General features: G+C 51.4%; 2 protein-coding genes and 1 long non-coding RNA gene across 3 annotated transcripts in view; 1 reads left to right on the top strand and 2 right to left on the bottom strand.

The window, feature by feature from the left end:
- Window positions 1–2,490: 2,490 nt before the first annotated feature.
- On the bottom strand, window positions 2,491–13,716 carry CASQ1 (calsequestrin 1). The gene is made up of 11 exons (XM_032260850.1): window positions 13,039–13,716; window positions 11,194–11,278; window positions 10,259–10,359; window positions 9,671–9,782; window positions 9,286–9,359; window positions 8,800–8,930; window positions 7,326–7,371; window positions 6,235–6,289; window positions 5,913–6,013; window positions 5,043–5,117; window positions 2,491–3,133 (listed from the first exon to the last, which is right to left on the bottom strand). The coding sequence occupies exons 1-11, from the start codon at window positions 13,315–13,317 to the stop codon at window positions 2,996–2,998; spliced, it is 1,197 nt and encodes a 398-aa protein (XP_032116741.1). The 5' UTR covers window positions 13,318–13,716; the 3' UTR covers window positions 2,491–2,995.
- Window positions 13,717–13,750: 34 nt separating this feature from the next.
- On the top strand, window positions 13,751–15,921 carry LOC116538459. The gene is made up of 2 exons (XR_004263646.1): window positions 13,751–13,840; window positions 14,886–15,921. It is a non-coding gene; the product is annotated as an uncharacterized LOC116538459 (long non-coding RNA).
- Window positions 15,922–17,036: 1,115 nt separating this feature from the next.
- Window positions 17,037–19,838, bottom strand: part of ATP1A4 (ATPase Na+/K+ transporting subunit alpha 4) — a 38,587-nt gene continuing 35,785 nt past the window's right edge. Inside the window, exons 21-22 of the mRNA XM_032260849.1 lie at window positions 17,630–17,721; window positions 17,037–17,330 (exon numbers count right to left, since the gene is read on the bottom strand). Coding sequence (XP_032116740.1) covers window positions 17,302–17,330; window positions 17,630–17,721 — 121 coding nt within the window. The 3' untranslated portion in view covers window positions 17,037–17,301. The remainder of the gene's footprint in view (window positions 17,331–17,629; window positions 17,722–19,838) is intronic.

Below are 19,838 nucleotides of genomic sequence, written 5' to 3'. Positions count from 1 at the left end.
AAGGCTCAGGTCTGGAGACAAGACACTGGGCCTTGGGTGCGAGCTAGCTCCACCCCTTCCTTGGGCAAGTGATGCCTGAAGCCTTAGCCTCCTCGCCGGTTAGATGAGGGTGCCAGTGCCTATTTCTGAGGGTTCTTCCAAGATTTAGAAATACTTAAGTCTCTAGGGACTGGCACAGATGGGTGCTTAAAAAATAGGAGCTATTATTTAGACTGGGGCCTTCCACTGACCTGAGCTAGACAGTCAGCCCCACAATATTATTGTAATACCAGCTTAGTGCCCATACTACTTATTAAACATTGATTAAATAGGTACAAGTTGGAATGAATACACAGTTTCTACTTTCTACATTCCTGCCGCCTTCTCAAGGAGCACTTCCTGGACTTGTCTGTGGAGAGTGAAAACATATCAATCTCAGGGCTTGTCTTTCCATACTTAGAAATCGTCTAAGTCTCACAGCAACAACTTCACAACTGATCCATGAAAAATATAATGTTGGCTGGGCACGGATGGCACACACCTGTAATCCCAGAACTTTGGGAGGCTGAGGTGGGTGGATCACCTGAGGTCAGAAGTTCGAGACCAGCCTGACCAGCACAGTGAAACACCGTCTCTACTAAAAGTACAAAAAATGTTAGCCGGCATAGTAGCATGTGCCTGTAGTCCCAGCTACTCAGGAGGCTGAGGCAGGAGAATTGCCTGAACCCAGGAGGCGGAGGTTGCGGTGAGCCAAGATCACGCCATTGCACTCCAGCCTGGGTAACAAGAGTGAAACTCCGTCCCCAAAAACAAACAAACAAAAAAAATCTCAGAAATATTTTTTTGTAGATGATTCTAAAATTTATGTGAATGTAAAGGAACAATTTTGAAAAATAAGGTGAAGAGAATCAGCCTATCTTATTTAAGGTTTAGGCTGGGCGCAGTGGCTCTCGCCTGTAGTCCCAGCACTTTGGGAGGCCAAGGTGGGCAGATGGCGAGGTCAGGAGATCGAGACCATCCTGGTCAACATGGTGAAACCCCGTCTCTACTAAAAATACAAAAAATTAGCTGGGCATGGTGGTGTGTGCCTGTAATCCCAGCTACTCAGGAGGCTGAGGCAGGAGAATTGCCTGAACCCAGGAGGCGGAGGTTGCGGTGAGCCGAGATCGCGCCATTGCACTCCAGCCTGGGTAACATGAGTGAAACTCCGTCTCAAAAAAAAAAAAAAAAAAAAAGAAAAAGAAAAATATAATATTTATTATTTATGGGCTTGGGCTTGTTTAGCTTTTTGACCCTCCCGTACCTCACCCCTGAAACTTCTTTTTGCTTACCCCAGCCTGGGCCTATCCTGGAGAGACTGTGGGTCCTTCTTGCCAAGACCTCCAGCAGGCCCAGGTCTGGGAGATGCCGACTGTATACAATATCTCCTCTCCATTCCCATGACCACCATCTCTCCCAACATCACTCTAATTTTTCTAACGGTCACTGATTATGAGTTGGGCTACTTGCCTCTGGCATCTCCATCACCTCCCCATCCTGCTTATCTCTACCGGATTAAATTTTGCCCTGCCTCCTCAGCTCGAAGAATTCAATTCAAACAGCTCTACAACCCAGCCCCATTATGCTTACCCAACTGCGCGGCCACAACTTGAATGTCTCTTCTTGTCTGTCTGGTCTCTGTGCCCTCAATACGACAAACACATCCTGCCAGAGCTTGCTGTTTCCACTGACTAAAATGTCTCCTCCTCAGCTCCTTTGTCTCCAACCAAATCCCATTCTTCAATTTAAGGCCTAGTAAAGGCTTACTTCCTTTGTGAAGTCATCACGCCCACTCTGATCGCTTTTCTGAGTCCATTCTGTTCTTTCCTTTGTTCTTCCTTTAAAAAACATTTATTAGAGACAACTTTTGAGTGTCAGACCCTGTGCACGCAAAGAAAAAGCTTGGGTTCCTGCCTTCAAGGGGCTCACAGTTGAGTGGGGAAGACAGACATGTAAGTGATGAACAGCAATAGACTGATCTGAGTACCGGAATGGAAATGCCGCGGGAACTCAGAAGAGATCATCGCTGGAGGGACCACCTCTGGGAAGGCCTCACCAAGGAAGGATAATTGGAGCTCAGTCTTAATGTTCAAATTAGAGCTGCAGAGAGGGTGCTATCCAGCAGCACATAATCACTTAATTACATATTGCTTTGTATTTTTCTTCGATTGTTTAGTGTGTTTGTCTTGACTTCTTGGGGAGGTTAATCAGCTCAAGAGCAGGGACAGGCCTGGCACTCTCTGTTCTCCCGGAGCCTAACAGCAGCCCTGGACAAACACCATGTGTTCAGAAAAGGCTTGTTGACTTGAAGCAGATAAATAATCCAGGCTTCTCTGGGAAAGCTGCCTGGAGGAACCCCAGCCCCCCATCAGAGTCCCCCAGCTCTCCCCTGGCAAGGCACCCACATCTAAGTCCCCCGTCAGAGGCCACCTCCTCCTGCCATAGGGGTGAGACCTCACCAACATACACTTGTTCATGCTGCCCCAGATGTCTTTATTGAGGCTTCCCATTTGACCCAAATACATTAACAAGTGATTGCTGAGATACAGTCCCAAAGTATCCTCCCTTCCTTCTGGCCAGGGACAGGACTGTCCGAAAGACACAGGAATAGAAAGAGTGAGGGAAGGCTATGCATAGATGGAGGGAACAGAACAGAAATGGGGCCCATATATATGGCTAAAGGAGAAGCACAAGAAAGAGTATGCAGAGTGATGGAAGAGACACATAATAGATGAAAGTAAGTTATGGGATAAGAAACAGAAGTCAGATGAGAGAGAGCTGGGCTGGTGTCTAGGGAAAAGTAGCTCATTTCCTCATCAAAGGAGGGGGATCAGGGTCTCAGCACCCAGTGCACAGACCTCAGTGAGCTCAATGGCAGAGAATAACCTAGTGTCCCTGGAGGAACTCAGGGAAGGACAAGGGAGGCAGGGGAGAGCATGAAAAGATCAGTGGGGCTGAAAGATGGTTGCCGCAGCAACTAGTCATCATCGTCATCGTCATCGTCGTCGTCCTCTGTGTTGATCTCGCCCTCCAGCACATCCTCCAGCCAGTCCTCCAGCTCCTCAGCAGAAGGCAGGTCCTCCTCGTCATCCATTTCCATCCATATGCTATCCGCCTAGAAGATGGCGCAGGCAGGGGATGGAAGGTGAGTCCCGCCCAGGTCTTTGGATCTGCCCTCCCACTCACTGGACTCTGTACATCCTTCCCCACTTCCTCGGACCCTTCCTTTCGTCTGCCAATGGCCAGGGAAACTGTCCAGGTGAAGGTACGTGTTAGAATCGTAACAGGTGAGGCTGGGAAGAAAAGCTGGATTGCAAAATAGACCTCCTCCCTTCGGTCTGTCTTCCCTGCTCTTGCCACACTGAACTTCCCTATCATGCCTTTGTTGCAAAACCACTGGTAGCTCTTCATGGCCTAAGAATAAAGTCAGCAACTCTTCAGCATTCAGGATGTGTCTTTCTTTCCTTATTTTTTTTCTAAAAGAGACAGGGTCTCACTCTTTTGCCTGGGCTGGAGTGCAGAGGTGCAGTCGTGGATCACTGCAGGATTGAACACCTGGCCTCAAGTGATCCTCCCGCCTTGGCCTCCCAAAATGCTGGAATTACAGGCCTGAGCCACCACCGCCAGCCCCAGGGCTTTTCATAACCTGCTTTTCTAGTACCATTCTCAGTGATCTCTAGACTCTCAGCCATAAGAATTTACCTGCCTTTTCCTGAACCTAATACTCATTTTCCTGCTTTTGACCTTTTGATCTTGCTCTTTCCTCAGTTTGGAACTGACTTCCCTGAATCATCACTTGTTGAAATCCTATACGCCGGGCATGGTGGCTCACGTCTGTAATCCCAGCACTTCGGGAGGCCAAGGCAGGCAGATCCCCTGAAGTCGGGAGTTCAAGACCAGCCTAACCAACATGGAGAAACCCCGCCTCTACTAAAAAATACAAAATTAGCCGGCATAGTGGCACATGCCTGTAGTTCCAGCTACTCGGGAGGCTGAGGCAGGAGAATGGCTTGAACCCAGGAGGCGGAGGTTGCAGTGAGCCAAGATCGTGCCATTGCACTCCAGCCTGGACAACAAGAGCCAAACTCTGTCTAAAAAAAAAAAAAAGAAATCCTATACGTATAATCTCCATTTTGAATGTCACTTTTTCTTGAACTTTTCTCTGATTCTGTCTAGCAGATATCAGTGTGATTCCTGTGTCCTGTTTTATTTGTATCTTTATTATAAAGTTTATCAGACCTGCCCTTGTAGTTAATGGAATACCCGCATCTCCAATTAGTCTGATAAGTCTATGAAAGCAGAGACTGTGGCTCATTCTGTTCAACTTAGTAATTTTGTTGTTGTTGTTTTTGTTTCTGAGACAGTCTCACTCTGTCACCCAGGCTGGAGTGCAATGGCACAATCTCGGCTCACTGCAACCTCCGTCTCCCGGGTTCAAGTGATTCTCCTGCCTCAGCCTCCTAAGTAGCTGCGATCACAGGTGCCTGACACCACGTCCGGCTACTTTTTGTATTTTTAATAGATAAAGGGTTTCACCATGTTGTCCAGGCTGGTCTCGAACTCCTGACCTCATGATCTGCCCGCCTCGGCCTCCCAAAGTGCTGGGATTAAGGTGTGAGCCACTGCACCTGGCCTAACTTAGCAGTTTTGAAGCACCTACTGTGTGTGCATGAGAAGACTTCTGCCCCGAACAAGCTCAAAAGTCTACTGAAAAAGACTGATGTAATATAGCCATTTAAATGTCATCTTCTCTTAATGAGCCCTGGAGTGCCAGGGAGGGAATGATTCTAAATGGGAGATCTGGAAAGACTTCACAGAGGAGAAAGGGTTTGAACTGGGCCTTGAAGGATGAGCCACTGATTCCAACATATTCCGATCATAATTCTCTGCCTCCATCCAGCCACTAGACTGGGCATGTCTGTGTCCTGTGGGAAGGGCCCGACTCTTAGTTAGCAGCGGAGGAGAGCTAGCTAGGCTAGGAAGCAGAGTCGGGGGTCAACCGGGGATGTGGACAGGAAACTCACATCAGTAACATTGACGACTCCTATCTGTGGGGCTGACAAGTCGATGTCAAACGTCTTCTCCCAGTATGGGACGAGCTGTAGAGAGATCCAAATATGGCAACTCACTGGATGCTAGGAACACGTGAATTCAGGAGGATGAGTATGAGGGCCAGCCCAGGGATGGAGAGGGGACAGCGTGAAATGACAGTGGAGGGGGACAGGTCCAGCTGTGAGGGCACCAAGACAATGGGTAGAACTCAGCAGCGAAAGAGGAGAAATCCTGAAGGGAGAGCATCGGGAGGGTCAGCCAGCCGCACTGGCCCCTCTTTTCTGAGGAAGACTGGATCGGAAACCCTGTTCTCATCCTGGATCGGATCCTCGTGTTCAAGGTCAAGTCCCTTCTCTCTGGCCCTCAGATCTTACTTTTCTGAAACAAGGCAGGTATACCTGGTAAGTACCAATGTTTCTCATGTTTCTCTTTGTTCTTTCAGTTACTCATTCAACGAGTGCCAGGTGTTGAGAATTTAGCTGAGAACAAAACCATCTCTCGAAACATGGAATCTCTGTGCTGTGATTCTAGGATTGAGTGTGTATACCCATGTGAAGGGCTGTTGTGCTTCGAAACACTGGTTTTCTTTAGGAGTGAGCCTGGTACCGGAGCTACCCATCCAGCCTCTGCTCTAGGAATCATGTGTGAGGTCCCGTCCTGTTTCCCCTTGCTCAGAGTGCCCTCCATGCCCACAGTGCCCTTGAGCATGCAACACGAATACCCTCCCAGGGTCCCCCAGCTAGGAGGTGGGGATAGGCACTCTGAAACAAAGCCCTCACTAAGAAGATGCCACAGTCCAAGACCCCGCCTTAGGATAGCAGTGCCTGAGCTGTGCCTCTTACCAGGGGGAAGTCATCAGGGTCAATCCAGATGATACTAAGATCAGGGTTTTCAGTGTTTTCTCGCGCCACCGCCTTGAGAGTCTCTAAGAACTCGAAGCCATCTTGGAGGGAACACCAGTGCGAAGTGTGAGGTGTGTGGAGAGGAAAGGGACCCAGATGAAACGGGAGTACGGAATTACCTCCCTGCTCCCCCAGCTCCACTTGCCTAGCCCTAGGCTGCTTGCAAACTCCCAGGGAAGCCTCCGCGTGAGGCCTATGCTCCAATAAACACACCCACCTCCCCCTGCCTTCCCTCCTGTCCAACCCAGTAGTCCTCCCTCACCGGGATCAGCTTCCTCTGCGAAGGCCACAATGTGGATTCCATCCATATCATCCTCCTGTCAGGGGGTAAGAGGGAGAACAGGGTTTTGGAGAAGATCTTATGATACTCCCTAAACCTGGAGAGCCCAGAACAGATCCTGGAGGTTCACTGAACCTCAATTGTGCGGAAATCCAGTTTCGGGACCAGATATATTCTTGTGAGGTGACCTTTTCCCAAAGGACACTCCCTTTCAGCTCCAAGGCCCCACACTTCTGATAATTCCTTTATCCCCAGGCTTGAGGCTCCTCCCTTGTCATCTTTACTTATGTCTGTCTCCCATTTCCTCACATATTCTTCAGAGTAGAAAACCTCTCACTGCTGAGCCGGGCAGGGTGGCTCCTGCCTGTAATCCCAGCACTTTGGGAAGCCAAGGTGGGTGGGGTCATGAGGCCAGGAGTTCGAGACCAGCCTGGCCAACAAGGTGAAACTCGTCTCTACTAAAAATACAAAAAAAAATTAGCTGGGCATGGTGGCAAGCGCCTGTAATCCCAGCTCAGAAAGCTGGGGCAGGAGAATTGCTTGAACCTGGGAGGAGGTTGCAGTGAGCCGAGATCATACCACTGTCCTCCAGCCTGGGAGACAGCGAGACTCTGTCTCAAGAAGAAAAGAAAAGAAAACCTCCCACTGCTGCTAGTGTACTGTTTTTACCTTTTTTTTTTTTGAGATGGAGTTTTACTCTTGTTGCCCAGGCTGGAGTGCAGTGATGCCATCTCAGCTCACCGCAACCTCTGCCTCCCGGGTTCAAGCGATTCTCCTGCCTCAGCCTCTCAAGCAGCTTGGATTATAGACATGTGCCACCACACCTGGCTAACTTTTTGGTATTTTTAGTAGAGATGGGGTTTCTCCATGTTGATCAGGCTGAACTCCCAACCTCAGGTGATCCGCTCGCCTCGGCCTCCCAAAGTGCTGGGATTACAGGCGTGAGCCACCGTGCCAGGCAGTGCACTGTTTTTTTCTACCAATTGGCCTGAGGAACAGCAGGGTGGGATTTTTCTAGGACTTGAGTCTTCTGGCACTTATGCTTCCCTGAGGGTCCTGGCGGGGGCACTCACCCAAGTCTCATACATACTCTCAGGCTTCAGTTTTCTCAGGGTTGATCTAGAAGAGAGACAGAGTGTCATTAGCTCAGTGGGTTAGAAGGACGCCCCCTCCAGAGGGTCCCATAGCAGAGGCTGCCTCTGGGTCAGGCCCAGGGCACAGACAGCTTGCAGCCTAGAACAAAGCCATCTGGCAAGGCCTCAACTCTGGGCACCAGGCCCAGCTCATTGCATGGTTAAAGTGGTGGGAAAATGGAGGGTGGGCAAAGGGACTGGAGAGAGACTCTGGGGAGAAAGGCAAGAACTGGACATCAGGGTCTTCATTCACTGTGTATTCGTGCATTCACTCGTTCACTGTGATTGAGTGCCCAACATGTTCTAAGCACTGCGCTAGGTGCTGGGTGGAGCTGAACCAGGCAGGGAGCTGGTAGTATGGGAGAGAGCAAGCACTGCTTCTGCTGGTGATTCGGTATTTCCGGTTGTGGACTGCTACGAAGGAAGGAAATTAGCTGTGCGTGCAGGGCAGAGGTATTCAACCTCAGCACTATTGCCATTTGGGGCCAGATAATTCTTCATAGTAGGGGACTATCCTGCGCACTCCACAATGTTTCGCAGTATCCCTGGCCTCCATCCACTAAATACTAGTAGCACTCCGCACAACCAAAAATGTGTCTAGACATTGCCAGACATCCTCTGGAGGGCAAAATCCTGTTCCCACCTTGCCATGCCTTCCAGCCTCGTAGAGAACCACTGGTGTAGGGTATTATATTAGAAAGAACATGGGGCTGGGCGTAGTGGCTCATGCCTCCAGCACTTTGGGAGGCTGAGGTGGGTGGATCACTTGAGGTCAGTTTGAGACCAGCCTGGGCAACATGGTGAAACCCCGTCTCTACTAAAAATACAAAAATTAGCCAGGTGTGGTGGTGTGCCTGTAATTCCAGCTACTTGGGAGGCTGAGGCAGGAGAATTGTTTGAATCTGGGAGGTGGAGGCTGCAGTGAGCCAAGATGGTGCCATTGTACTCCAGCCTGGGCGATGGAGTGAGTGGGGGATTTTCGATCTCGGAAAAAAGAAAAGAACGAACGAACATGGGACACATCAGTGTCAAAATCCCAGCTCTGACACTTATGACCTGTAGAAACTTTCACTGAGGTTGTTAAAGAACTTAATACAATAATAGAGGTGGAAAGCACCTGGCAGCTCCTGGCAGACCGCAGGCAGTCAGCACTCATTTGTTGACAGAGGTTACTTAAGTCACACTCAACCTCACATTGAATTATACGCATTTATGGAGGACCTTCTCTGCGTAGGGCTCAGGGCTAAGTACTCGGGTGTAAAATATTGTGCAAAATTATCAGTGTATCAGAGAGCACTGGAGCCCAAAGTGCATTCATCTCCAGGCGAGACTGGCTTCCCCAGCCCATCTCACACAGTGCGTTCCAGCCCAAGGAGGAGCCGACTGCGCTCAGAGGGCTGCCCTCGGCCCCCACCTCCTGTGCTCCTCCACGAAGCTGACGATCTCCTCTTCGCTATTGGGCTTGTCTGGGATGGTCACAGGCTCTTCCATGAAGGCCTCATAGAAATCAATCTCGTTCAGCTTCAGGGTCAGCTTCTTTGCCACCTTTGGGAGAGGGGGTAGGAGGGGAGCGGAATAGGAGATGCAGGGTCATGTCGAGAAGCAGTATTACCAGGGAACACACATGAGGAAGGGAGTCAGGAAGCTGGGATCCTCGTCACTGCCATGTGACACCCAACAAGTGTCTTAACTTCTCTGGGGTTGGGTTTAACATGAGACAGCTGTCAGACCATCTAAAGCCCTGCTTCAGCTCTAAATCTATGGAGTGGGAGGAGCCGGGGTGGGGTAGGGAGTGCCAGTGCATAGGAAGCGACTAGGTCTGCCATCGGTTCCAGGAGGGGAAGCTGGAGGACAGCTTCGGGACATCAGGGACACCCAATTCAGCCGCGGGGAAGAGAACCTTGCTGTCGAAGGTGGCGAAGAAGGGGATGTAGGGATGAAACTCCTCAGCCGCATCCTCGAAGGCTTTGTAATCTGAGCGGGGGAATGCAGAGTCAGTCTCTGGGGAAACCAGGGGCTGCCAGGGAATCATCCCCCACTAAGGTCCCCAATTCTTTGCAGGCAGGGTTCATTTTGAGACCCACCCCCTCTAGTCCTCCAAGAGTGAGGGGAAGGTGAAATACTGGAGGTACTTGTCTGGGAACTCTGAGAGTACAGGGAGGTCAGAGCTGTTGATGGCGCTGACCATGGCTGGAGGAAGAGGTGGGAACTGAGGAGGTAGTGGCTGAGACGCGGACAAGACGGGGATCCAGGGAGGGGCACAGTGGAGTCTGAGGGTTACCCACGCTCTGAGTCTTTGCTCTTGAAGTAGCCAATGAGTTTGATCTCATCCTCAATATTCTCAAATGCCTGGAGCTCTCGATCACCTTCGATCAATTCCACAGGGTCCTCTAGGACCTAAAAGTGGAGGACATTGCAGGAAGAGAATTTCTATCCTCAAGTAGAACCAGAAAGGGACCTAGGGAAAAGAAGGCAAGGGAACTGGAGGAGGGGACTAGAGGCTGACAGTGTGTGTGTGTAGGGGGTTGTGGGTGTGCGCGTGTGTGTGTGTGGTGTGTGTGGAGTGTGTGTTGTGCATGTGTGGTGTGTGTGAATGTGATTGTGTGTGTGTGGCGGGTGTGTGGTACGTATATGATGTGTGTGTGATGTGTATGGATGTATGTGTGTGCTGTGCATGGGGTGCATGTGTAGTGTGTGGTATGTAGGTGATGTGTGGCCTATTGTGTGCATGTGCATGCATGTGTGTGGTATGCGTGCGCATATGGTGTGTGTACACGTGGTGTATGTGTGCAGGTCAGGTTGGGGTGGGTAGGAACTAGGGGTCAGGCAGTGGAGTCTTCAGGGAAAGCTGTCCAGTCAAGGGGAGTCCGTACATCAAGCAAAAACTCCACGAGGGTGTCAGCAGAAAACTCGCCATCGTACTCAATGACTTCATCTCCCTTGAACACGTACACGCTGTCCACTTCAGTTAGGCCTAGGGAGTGAGCTGGGGGTGAGGCACGATCCCAGGCTTCCCACAGATCCAAGGTCCAAATCCTAGGCCACAGCCCATGTGATAATCCCCTGGGCCCACATGCTCCACCTCATGGGCCCGCGGTCCCACCCACCTCCTCTGACCCCAGGCCGATGGGCCTGATGTCTCTGCCCCTGGATTTAGCCCACGAGGCTGGACTGACCCCGGGGTTCTCTAAGGAGAACCTGGAGGATCAGGGAGGGTAGGTAGGGTGAGGGGAGGGAATAGAAAGGTGTCGATTCTAGCAGTATTTCTCCCCTTCTCTGATTACCACGACTAGAGATGAGTACTCATGCCCCTCTGAGGGCTGCAGTAGCTGGTTCCCAGTCAAGCTCTTTAATTGCTTTTTCTGACCAGATGACTTCATTATTACTGACCACCCCTGCCCCATCTATGTCCGGAATCCCGTCTCAACCCTGTGCTGCCCCCTGGTGGCTGGCTGCTGTAACAACCATGGCCCTGGAGGGGAGGGGTTGGAAGTGGAGTTAGCAGAGGTCTGGCCAGGCTCAGCCTGTGGGGGACTCCCCTTCCCTCCAGCACCTAGCCATGTTTCTTAGGTAAGTATAAAGAAGGCTCCCCACCTCTTTCTGGGATTTGAGCATGGGACTTGATAAGGAATAGAGAGGGAGAGTCTCCCAGCCATAACTCTCCCAACCTCATATCTTCTCACCCCCTCTTTTAGAATGGTCATAGATCTGCGAGGTTCCCAAGCCCCTCAGACCCCAAGGCCGGCCTGACAGGACCTCCGCCCCATCTCAATGCCACCTTCCTTTCCCTTGCCCTCCCCTCTCTTACCTAGTTTCTTGGCCACAGCTGCGTCCTTCTCAGAGTCTACCAGCCCGAAGCCAACACCCTTGTCTTCTAGGACTTGGGCTGCTAACTGGAGAGGAGGGTTAGGATCACAATTAGCCCCTGGGATTTTCATTATCCCCTGTTCTCCCTCTCATGCTTTCAAGTTGGGTCAGTTGAGGTGCAGGATATATAAGAGCTGACCTTGACCCTTTGCTAAGATCCAGAACATCCCCCAAATTCCCTACAACCACACAGTTCTGTTTTTGGCTCAACTTTCAGTTCATGAATGTGGATTGCTCATTTGCAGTGTGCTTATTATTTGAACTTGAAGACACTGCAGTGGGTACGTCCCAGTGCCTGAGAGGTGCTGAGGAGTCTGGCTTCAGAGTGACTGAGGTCCCCTTCCCTCCTTCAGGGTTGAGCCCTGCCTTCCATTCTGGTCAAAGGCCAAGCTCAGTGTGGGGTTGATCTTGGAAGTCCCTGAGATTCTTCAGAGTGACTACCAATGGGAAGAATGTTGGAGGGTGGGCGGGTGGTGGTGGGTCTGGTCATGCTGCTGGGGCGTGGGGAAGGCCAGAGAACTGAGAGATAAGGTCACCATTTGTCACCCCCAGAGGGAGACGGACTGACAGTGACTGGACAGCTCTCCCCATCAGGGCCCAACTTTCACCTTTCACTGTCTACTTCAGTCTGTCCTTAGGCTGTGGACAGTCACACCTGGAGCCCCTGCCCCCATAAGCCTTCCAGCTTAGTGCTCAACCCTGATTCTCTCTGCTGTGGGCACAGCTTGCAGCTTCACCCCCACTCAGCATAGACTCATGCACTGTGATTCTCAGAGGGGCGGGGAAGGGAGGCGGTTAGCAGGTGGATGGCCAGGGATACTGAGCACTCAGGATAAAAATACTCAGCTCATTAATCAGATGGCAGGTTCTAGCACGCAGCGGGGTGCACAGAATGAGAGCCTGTGGTTCTGGTGTCTCACCCTGAAATGCTGCACGCTCTGGACAGGCTGGGGCCTATCTGCATGCCAAGCCAGAGAAGGGAGCACAGGAGCTTGGACAAGAAAACTCACATATCCCAGCTCCTAAAGGGGTGTGTGTGACCACGTCTCCCAGTCATTCCCAAATATAGGATTTTTTTTTATGATAACTCCTTTCTCCTTTGGGCCTGTAGCCAGTTTGGAGGTGAGAAGACTCTTCCCACAAAGAGAAGATTGGGGAAGACATTCTGACGCTTCCTGCAACCATCAGAATTTTCCAGTGAGGGCGTCCAGCTTGATCCAACAGAGACAAATGGGGAATTAGGGAGGGGGAAGGAGAGAGAGGGGACTGCGAGGCCAATGGGAGGCATGGTCTCTGGGAGATATTTAAACACGGCATGCAAGTATCACAACATTTACATTTATACTCAATTTGGATCTCGTTGGGGTGCAGCCCCTGAGGTATGTGGAGGAGACACGTTCTGGCTAAGTAGATGGGTGAGGTAGGGGAGTGCAACGTACACTGCTGTTCTCCCCGGGCCCTCGAGGTACCTCCCTTCTTTCCCCCCAGTGCTCTAGCCAAACCTAAGTCAAATGCTACCAGCCTCCTACACCAGGGAGGGGAACACTTCCTGCAGTACCCCGTTGAAAGGATTACCTAACGATGACAGTTCTTCTGGGTTCCTGAGTCTCTGTTTCTCATTCAATTAAAGCCACATGCCATTTGCGCCCTGTTGGTCAAGACAGGGGTCCTGCCACACTGCCCCTCACCCCCAGATTCCATCCTCAAAGCGCTACACGGGTGTGGGCTAGGGGGTCCCAGAGAGGGGCGAGGCATGCTCTGCGGGCCTGCAGTGCCCCCAACTCACCTCCAGGATCAGCTCCTCCATCTCAAATTGTCTTTGCGAGGCCTTGTCATCCTCGGGGGGCTCATGGTAGAGGAGGGCCAGCACCTCATACTTCTTGAACACATTCTTGTAGTTCTTTGCATTGACATTGACCACACGGTCCACACCATCGTACTCAGGGAAGTCCAGCCCTTCCTCCCCCTGTACCCCTGACTTGGGCGTCCCTAGCACCAGCAGCAACAGCAGTGCCAGCCGCAGACCCGGCACAGCTCTGGCCCCCATCCTGTCTGTAGCACTCATGGAGGTAGTGGGAGCTGGGTTGGCTCTCCTGGTCCAGAAGAGGTTAGCTGGGGTAGGGAGGGGCCCCTGGGTCCCAGATTCTGAGTTAGGGGCGCGAGTGGGAGGCGGGGTTGGGGAATGGCCCAGAGCGGTGGACAGACGACAGTGCTGGGTCCTGGAGAAACTGCCGACAGAGCCAAGGGAAAAAGGGTCAGGAGGAGGAATAGGAGCAGGGGGCGGGGAGGGAACCGGAGCTGCCCCCTGAAATTGGCACTCCTCAGTCCCCACCTGGTCCTGTCTAAATACGTCTCTGTGGTTGGCAGGAGATGGATAACCTTCTGAGGCCAGGACAGCTCCATGCGGGCTGGAATCCTCCTACCTCCTACGTTTCTCCACCAGGCTCCCAGGGGCTCCTTCCCTCCCCCTCCTGCAGTGTCCGGGGCACCTCAGCCCTGGTCCCCATGCTGGCCTAAGAGCTCATCGCCATATTAAGAAAGGAAAAGGAGAGATGCCGGAGCTAAAAATAAGAGCAGATGAGTCGGAGGTAAATGAAGCTAGGGCTGGGGGAGGGGAGGTATAAGGGTAATTGGTGAGGGCTGAGGGTAGGGCAAGGGTAATTAGAAGTTAAATGCAGTGGAGAGGAGGAGCTAACTGGGTCAGAGGCTACATTGCTAATGTAGGACAAAAGGGGAACAAATGTGGTATCGGCTCTATGTCCTACAGCCTGGGAATCTTCTGTAGGTGGTCTGATTCTGATTCTTTGATCCTAGGTAAGAGAGTGGGGCAATACAAGTGTAAGCCAGGCTGCAGGAAAGAGACCCCCTGCACTTTTCTCTAAAGAACCAGGACCAAGGATGAGGTCACTCTCTGAATAAAAGATGGAGCTGCGTCCAAGACTGGCGACCTGGCTCAGCTCCAGCCAGTTTCCTTTGCCTCACTCAACATTCCTAACTTGGGAATGCAGGGAAGGATGGGGCTGGCCCAGATCCTGCCCTGTAGAGATGTGGGCTTGGGCCCACGACGAGAAGAGGACTGTTATTTGGTTGCCACCTGTGTGTGTGCTCCCTACCCTGATCCGATGGGACTGGGTTTTCTGGGGCACAGTGGGAAGGCAGGATTTCCCAGGCTGCATGCTTTCAAGGAGAGTGAATAGCTACTATTTATTCCCACGTCTTTGACAAGACAAAGAGAAGCAGGTATAAACACTGGGGGAAAAAAAAATTAACATTAGGTAAACACAAAGAGCGGAACACTGTAAGGCTGTTGATTAATTCTGTGCACCCAAAATCCAAAGCAGAGTTGGGTGGGTAGGGGCTTAAACTTCTGGATCCAGCTTGCAGGTGAGGACAGAGCAATGAGTTCAACTCTGGACACGTAGGAAGGAAGGGCCCTCTTCATGGCCCTCCAGGGTTCTTATGCACAGGTAAACTGAGGCATAAGGGAGACCATGGAGGGTTAGATCAAAGTCACATGCTGCCACCCCACCCTGGGGTATGTCTGGTTCTAGGGGGACAGTGTTGTGTTGTGTTTTTGCATCCAGGCAGGGCCATGGAATTATGTTAGCAGAATAACTTTTCCACACGTCTTAGACCCTCCACAGCTAAACAAGGAAGGCCACAGAAAATCTCAGAAACATGGCAGGAGTGACGCCAAGAGGGACAGCTGTCGCTGCAGCAGGAGAGGTCGGAGCTAGCCTAGGCACAGCACGTTAGAGCTGGAGAGACCTCAGAAGCCTGTATCCTGGGCTCCCTGCAGAGTGACTAACGTGGGAAAGCTCCACGCCCAGAGCGAAGAGGGCCAGGTGAGACGGGGAGGCCTGCCCGGAAGCAGATGACCCGGGTGATGTCCAGCCCGAATTTGTCACTTCTGCATTCCAAGGGAGGGGGACACATTGGGACAGAGATGCTGGAACATAAAACTTGTTCCATCTTGAATCTGACCTTTTGTACCCCCGAGAGTGTGAGATGGGACTCTGGTGGCTGAGCCTGCTCCATCTCCGGGTCCTCTCCTGCATTATCGGACATTGCCATCCATCCCGTTCCCTCTCGTTGCCCTCTCTGGCTCCAGTCCTACCCCTCCCCTTTCCAGCAACCGCCTCCACTGCTCTCTCTCGATGGTTTGTTCTCTCTATTCAATTTCCTTCCCTTCAGGCCCTTGGACTTAAGAAGCCTCAGCCACTGCTATCAAATGACCGTGAGTTAGGACCTCTGTATTTTTAACCCACCAGACACCCGAAGCTCCTGCTACTGAAACCCGAGGAGCTGGCCCCTCTGTGCTCCCGCTTCCCACCTCACTCACATACACCCTGGCCCATTGATCTTCCAGGGTCTGGTTCAGCCATGTCAGCAACTGGGGAAAGACCCCAGGCTGATATAGCACTGTCCCTAGGAGACCTTGTGTTGGAAGAGGGAGGGGAAGAGGGAGAGCGACCTCTGCGGAGGGGCCTGATGTAGGGAAAACAGCTGGTTATACTCATGACGGCCTTCTCTCGATAGCCTGTCGCCTGTCACCCTCCAGACCCACCCGGGGCCCTTCCCCATCACTATCCTATGTTTTTGTGTATTTTTGGCCCCACCCTCATTGAAAGAATAGTCTGAAAGTGATTAAGGGTACACGTTCTGAAAACTGGCAGACCTTGGTTCCTTCTTGGATAAAACGGAATGGGCGGTGGGGAAACGTGTTTGTGAGTCAGTCGATGGTGTATATAAAACCCTTGTCCCAGTGTTAGGTGTAGCGTGCAGACACCTAGTGCGTGTGTTTTGCTTTGGGTGCTAGCTGATGGTTTTCCCCTAGCTTTCTTTAGCATTTCTCTCCCACCCTGTGTACTTTTGGGCACAGCCAATGCTCTACTCTGAAAGAGGCCTGAGAATGAACTGACCCACAGGGCACAGTGGAGGGGTTCACAGAGCGGAAGTGAATGAGCGGGTGAAGGGGAAGGAGGAAACGCGGAGATGAAGGTGGGCAGGAGGGAAAGTGCCCCCAGGACTTTTTGCTCATCTGAGAAGGCCCCTGGGACCAGGCAGAGAGGCAGGCTCTTGGGAAGGTCCATCACCCCATGCAGAGCAGAGGAGGCTGTTTTGCCTACAGCAAAGGCCACAGGGATTCAGAAAGTCTTATTACAGCCTCTATCTTGAGGCTACACCAGAGAAAACAGGCTAAGGGTTGGGATGGGGCTGAGGAGCCCTGATGACAGAGGACAGAGGGCAGAGGGCAGGGACCACCAGTCTGCCTGGAGTCTGTCCCTCCTACCTGTCCCTTTCTCAGGTGAGAGACACCGCTCAGCACATGGCCGTTCCCAAGTCATTTAACCTCTGTGGACCTCGGGCTTTTCACTGATGCAATCAGATCTCTTCTAGTACCACAGTGCTGTGGCCTGCAAGCTGGTCTCAGGAACTGCAAGGTGGGGTCGGATGAGTCCACCCCCCGCCCCCTGTGCAGATGCTGTGGACCCTCTCCCGTGTGAGGCTCAGTGGCTCCTCTCTCCCCCACCTTCCATTTCTCTGATCTCAACTGGACTTTGGAGGTGGTCATTTGCCCCGTCCTTGCTGTCCAGTGGCTCAGAGAGTGACTTTAAGATGGGGCGTAGTCCTTAAGTGGCAAGGACGCTTGATAGTGATCCTATCCCGGCCTTGACTCTGGTCCTCAAAAGATTTCCCCAGGCTGGTCATCATGAAGACCTGCGGAGGGAGCTTCGCCGTAATCCCCACTACCCCCAGATCAGATTGGACACATCCAGCCGGTGAGGGCTTTTCCAGATATTTACTGTCTAGACTGGCTATGGGATTCAGCAGGCCCATACCCCTCCCTGCCGGGCTCCAGCTAGACGCAGGCTGGGCTTCCCTTAAGCCCACCTCATCTTCTGCCCTCAAGCTATCCCAGGATTGCGTCTTTCTCATCCAAGGTAATTCATCCTAGGGTCTCAGATGTTGTGTCAAACTTATAATCTCTGTCCCCCCCCAGGTCTCACGACACCCTGTGTCACATGAAGCTCTTCCTCTGCTGAGTTTAGTAGTAGGTCTCCCTCTCCACCCAGCCTGTGGAAGAAAAGAGGCAGTGTGAACTGGGGGAAGGCAGAGGAGGCACCCGGGGAGACAGGCAGCAGGGAGAGAGGGGCAAGGTTGGAGGCGGGCGGTCCGGAACACAGGGCACTGAGGGTCAGATGGAACAGGGGGTGCAGCCAAGGGGCAGAGAGGGCTGGGCTTCAGGCACAGTCAAGGCTGGCAGCGAGGAGGGGAGAAAGTCAGTGTTGGGCCTGGAGGGTCCAGGCAGGACGGGAGAGCTAGTCAGGGGGCTGGTGACAACTCAGTCGGAGCAGGGCCCAGGGAAGCCTTACCACCTGGCCGCTGACGGATGAGGAGTTTTCTGATTTCATCGTAGACGAAGATGAGAATGCTGTAGGGAAGGGCACAGAACCACCAGCTTATCCTGTGGAGAGCAAGAGCCAGTCAGCATGGCAGGAGAGACAGAGGCCAGAGGAGAGGAACCACGTGTTTTATTTCTTGTGTCTACTGTGTGTCTGGGACCGAGCTGGGTGCTGGAGACAGTGTGGTTGAGTAAGATCTAGTTGATCCCTACCTTTTTTTTTTTTTTTTTTGAGACAGTCTCGTTCTGCTGCCCAGGCTGGAGTGCAATGGAGTTTTACTCTTGTTGCCCAAGCTGGAGTGGGATGGCACGATCTTGGCTCATTGCAACCTCCGCCTCCCAGATTTAAGTGATTCTCATGCCTTAGCCTCCTGAGTAGCTGAGATTCCAGGTGCGTACCACCACACCCAGCTATTTTTAGTATTTTTAGTAGAGACAGGGTTTCACCGCATTGCCCAGGCTGGTCTTGAACTCCTGACCTCAGGCAATCCGTCTGCTTCGGCCTCCCAAAGTGCTAGGATTATAGGCAGGAGCCACCATGCCAGGCCTGAGCTCTACCTTCGAGGTGGTCAAAGCCTGTGGGTTTAGTGATTGGGGGTAGAGAGAAGAGGCACGAGACAGAAACATAAAAAGCCAGTGATGATGGCCGGGCGCGGTGGCTCACGCCTATAATCCCAGCACTTTGGGAGGCTGAGACGGGTGGATCATGAGGTCAAGAGATTGAGACCATCCTGGTCAACAAAGTGAAACACCGTCTCTACTAAAAAATGCAAAAAATTAGCTGGGCATGGTGGCGCACGCCTGTAGTCCCAGCTACTCAGGAGGCTGAGGCAGGAGAATTGCTTGAACCCAGGAAACAGAGGTTGCGGTGAGCTGAGATCGTGCCATTGCACTCCAGCCTGGGTAACAAGAGCGAAACTCCATCTCAAAAAAAAAAAAAAAAAAGCCAGTGATGATATAGTATGATAAATGTCATATTAGAGCTACATGCAGTGGTCACGAGATTCTCTACCAACTTTTGTGGAGTCACTGAGGGAGATCCCTTTGCTCTCTGCCCACTCTAGCGCTTAAACCCACAAAAGGGAGGTTGTCTGAGCAGGATGGGTCTATCTGAGACAGCTAGTGTGGGCTGTCCGCGAATGTATAGATGCTTCCCTGTTACAAAGATGGGGACATTGTTTTCTTCCTAAACCTCTTTTTATAATTAGACCAGGAAGATGGATTCTGGGGAGGGGTTGAATCAGGACAGCAGTTGTTCCCTTGGATGACAGAAGAAATGGCCTAGACCAGCACTGTCCAATAGAAATATAACATGAGCCACTTGTCAAATTTCACATTTTCTAGTATCCACATTCACATAAGTAAAATGTAACAGGTGAAATTAATTTTAATAATTTTTTGTGGTGTTTTTGTTTTTTTTTTTTTATAAATTTTTAAATTGTTTTAGAAAATATTGAGATGGGGTTTCACCATCTTGGCCAGGCTGGTCTTGAACTCTGGACCTCGTGTTCCACCCATCTCGGCCTCCCAAAGTGCTGGGATTACAAGCTTGAGCCACTGGGCCCGGCAGTTTTAATATTTTTTTTTTTTTTTTTTTTGAGACGGAGTTTCGCTCTCGTTTCCCAGGCTGGAGTGCAATGGCGCGATCACCGCAACCTCCGCCTCCTGGGTTCAGGCAATTCTCCTGCCTCAGCCTCCTGAGTAGCTGGGATTACAGGCATGTGCCACCATGCCCAGCTGATTTTTTGTATTTTTAGTAGAGACGGGGTTTCACCATGTTGACCAGGATGGTCTCGATCTCTTGACCTTGTGATCCACCTGCCTCGGCCTCCCAAAGTGCTGGGATTACAGGTGTGAGCCACCGCGCCCGGCCCAGTTTTCTTTTATATTACAGAATTTATCAAAGTCTGTAGTGTTTCACTTTTTCAGCCAATATTTCATAATAAAAAAAAAGTTAAGGGGGAAAACTGACTAACCAGTGATCTAAGTATGAGAGTAATGAGGTAAGGAAACAGCCTTTATTCTGAGGAACTCTGTGATGCCAAACTGGCTTTACTCACAGGCACCTAAGTCTATTAAGTCTACCCCGCCTTTTTTTTTTTTTTCATTATCTCAAGACTCTTGGTTCAATATTTTTATCAAAAATATCCTTTCCCTCACAATTGTTTTTCTCTCTCATG

Source organism: Sapajus apella, unplaced genomic scaffold (genome assembly GCF_009761245.1).
Source record: "Sapajus apella isolate SASKATOON/1434 unplaced genomic scaffold, GSC_monkey_1.0 scaffold119, whole genome shotgun sequence".
NCBI classification, from domain to species: Eukaryota; Metazoa; Chordata; class Mammalia; order Primates; family Cebidae; genus Sapajus; species Sapajus apella.
The sequence above is the reverse complement of the archived record's forward strand: the minus strand, read 5'-3'. Positions and strand labels throughout refer to the sequence as shown.

What these genes read in the sequence shown, in the direction of transcription:
- CASQ1 (XM_032260850.1), bottom strand. Translation starts at nt 13,317, where the DNA reads ATGAGTGCTACAGACAGGATGGGGGCCAGAGCTGTGCCGGGTCTGCGG. An exon ending in TCGTGGAGTTTTTGCTTGAT is followed by an intron (nt 9,783 to 10,258) that starts GTACGGACTCCC and finishes CTCCACTTTTAG; the next exon opens with GTCCTAGAGGACCCTGTGGA. An exon ending in CAAGAGCAAAGACTCAGAGC is followed by an intron (nt 9,360 to 9,670) that starts GTGGGTAACCCT and finishes TCCCCCGCTCAG; the next exon opens with ATTACAAAGCCTTCGAGGAT.